The sequence below is a fragment of the Rhagoletis pomonella genome, unplaced genomic scaffold, assembly GCF_013731165.1.
Source record: "Rhagoletis pomonella isolate Grant_MI unplaced genomic scaffold, Rhpom_1.0 Rhpom_scaffold_19708, whole genome shotgun sequence".
NCBI lineage: Eukaryota > Metazoa > Arthropoda > Insecta > Diptera > Tephritidae > Rhagoletis > Rhagoletis pomonella.
Window position 1 is genome coordinate 300 of NW_023478232.1, and position 2,335 is coordinate 2,634.

Sequence of the window (2,335 nt, forward strand, 5' to 3'; positions counted from 1 at the left end):
TAAGCAAGGAGGCATTCCAGTATGTTTTATCGAAAACAAACATAAACCGCGATGACACAAAAGCCGTTCCTGCTGCTTTGCAATTGGCTGCAAGCCTCTCACTCCTTGCAAGTGGTAACTATTAGCACACAGTTGGTAGCGATTACCTGATAGGTATGTGCCAGAGCACGGTATCAAAATTGACGTCCAACGTCTTAAAAGAAATGGAAAGGAAATTGTGTCCGGAATTTATAAAGTTCCAGCCCAACGAATCTTCAAGATGTAAGGAGTGGTTTGCGGAAAAATATAAAATACCTGGAGGTAGGAAGAGGCGTTCTAATGAAATGCGTAGTGAATCCAATGTTTTTCCTTTTAGTGGTTGGATGCGTAGACGGAACACACATTGGATTACAAAAGCCAATTAGAGACGAGCACATGTACTTCAACAGGAAAGGTTACCATAGTCTTAACGTTATGCTAGTAAGTTTATTTTCTTTTATTTTAACATTTTATTGCTAATATTCCGTTTGCCAGATTTGTGACCACACTTGCAAGATTCTTGCCAAAAATTGTCAATATAGAGGTGCAGCCCATGACTCCTGAAAAGGTCCACCACATGTAATTGTTTGGTGAGGTTTTCCCACAAACGGCTGGCCGTTGCTTTTCCCTGCGAGCATTTTGGGAGTAAATTCTTTGCCAAGTCAGGGTGTTCGGCCATGAACTCCGCCATGAGTTCCTTCTGCGTAGAGTTTAATTTATTGTAGTTGGTCCTAAAATAAGAAAAATAGCTATAAACTTGTATATGTTTGCACAAATTTTATAATTACTTACATTAAAAAAAAAAAAATCAAATTTTGCGCGCATACGTTCGTCAAATATTAATCGAATGACAGTTCGAACGAACGAGTGCGTTCACTCGCTCGTTCACGCCTGTCATAATACCGAATTACGATATGAGAAGTTCGTTCACGTCTGTCACAATCCGATTTTGTCATTTTTACGTGTCGAGTTGCTCGTTCACGACTGTTACGATTCGAGCCCTGATCGCGATAAATCGTTCTCTCCCTCCCCTCAAACACCTTGGCATGCACAGTCGCCAATGTCTCTGGTAGACCAAGTTGGTCTAACGCAACAACAAAGCACTAGCTTAGCAACAAGCACAGTAACAACGGTGTGCTCAGCTCTCACAACAACGACTACAACCACGGCTTCAGCAATGACAGCGGTTTCACAAGCAACGCAGCTCAGCGCAAGTTGACCTACTTAATCCAACAACCCGTACATTGACTCAAACGGGTATTGATAGGTATATACAAGTCAAACGAAAATTAAGCCGACAGCAGAAAAAAATAGCAAACCCATCAAAAATTGCAAAAACGAAAACCACTGACATTAACCCTCTACTGGGAAATAAGTTTGCGATTCTGGACAACGAAGGTGACAAAGAGCCGAATGAAGTTTCTAAAGCCAAACCCAAACCGCCCAACATTTATTTACGAGAGCAAAACTGTAGTGAGTTCGTGAATAAATTAACTCAGCTTATTGGAGACAATACGTTCCACGTAACGTCAGTTACCAAGGGCAATATTAAAGATACCAAACTTCAGATTCTAACTGAAGAAAACACCTTAATGAAGATAAGAAAAACTTCTATACGTACCAGCTCAAAAGCAGCAAAGGACTGCAAGTAGTAATAAACGGTATAGAATCAAGTGTACCCATTGGTAATATTGCTCATGCTCTTGAGAAGGCAGGATTTTCTGTTAAAAATGTTGTCAATATTATCAACAGAGCAAAAATCGCTCAGCCTATATTTAAGGTAGAACTTAAGCCAGAAACAAAGCCAATGAATAAAAACGCAGTGCACCCAATCTACAATCTACGATACCTTCTACACCGAAGAATAACAGTGGAGGAGCCGCACAAGCGAAACGTTCCCGTACAGTGCACAAATTGTCAAGAATTTGGTCACACCAGAACATACTGTACCTTGCGCCAGTTTGTGTTGCCTGTGGCGACCTTCACGCTTCCGCTTCTTGCAAGGCTATCAAAGCTGATGTGGCTGTAAAGAAATGCAGTAATTGCGGAGGTAACCACACCGCCAATTATAGGGGATGCCCTGTATACAAAGACTTAAAGGCTCGCATGAATCAGCGCAACACAGCCGTACGCTCTTCCACCAGTCCAACTAGCTCTTATACATACCAACACCTCACGCCATCAACCACTACACCAGGAGCCTTTTTTGCCAATGCGCAGCGAGTTCCCAACGTTTCTTTTGCCGACGCATTAAAACTACAAACGTAGAAAAGCACGGCGAAATCAAACTCCAATCAAGAAACATTTGGAAATATTC

At 41.7% G+C, this 2,335-nt stretch overlaps 1 protein-coding gene across 1 annotated transcript; it reads left to right on the plus strand.

The window, feature by feature from the left end:
• Positions 1–200: 200 nt before the first annotated feature.
• LOC118732398 (putative nuclease HARBI1) lies at positions 201–785 on the plus strand. The gene is made up of 3 exons (XM_036461528.1): positions 201–300; positions 356–459; positions 514–785. Exons 1-3 carry the CDS (start codon positions 204–206, stop codon positions 580–582), a joined length of 270 nt encoding a protein of 89 aa, XP_036317421.1. The 5' UTR covers positions 201–203; the 3' UTR covers positions 583–785.
• The last annotated feature ends 1,550 nt before the right edge of the window (positions 786–2,335 follow it).

Bases quoted from the DNA above. Each gene is read 5' to 3' on its own strand.
- LOC118732398 (XM_036461528.1), top strand. From the start codon at position 204: ATGGAAAGGAAATTGTGTCCGGAATTTATAAAGTTCCAGCCCAACGAA. The intron at 301-355 runs GTAGGAAGAGGC...TTTTCCTTTTAG, and splicing joins AAAATATAAAATACCTGGAG to TGGTTGGATGCGTAGACGGA. The intron at 460-513 runs GTAAGTTTATTT...TCCGTTTGCCAG, and splicing joins ATAGTCTTAACGTTATGCTA to ATTTGTGACCACACTTGCAA.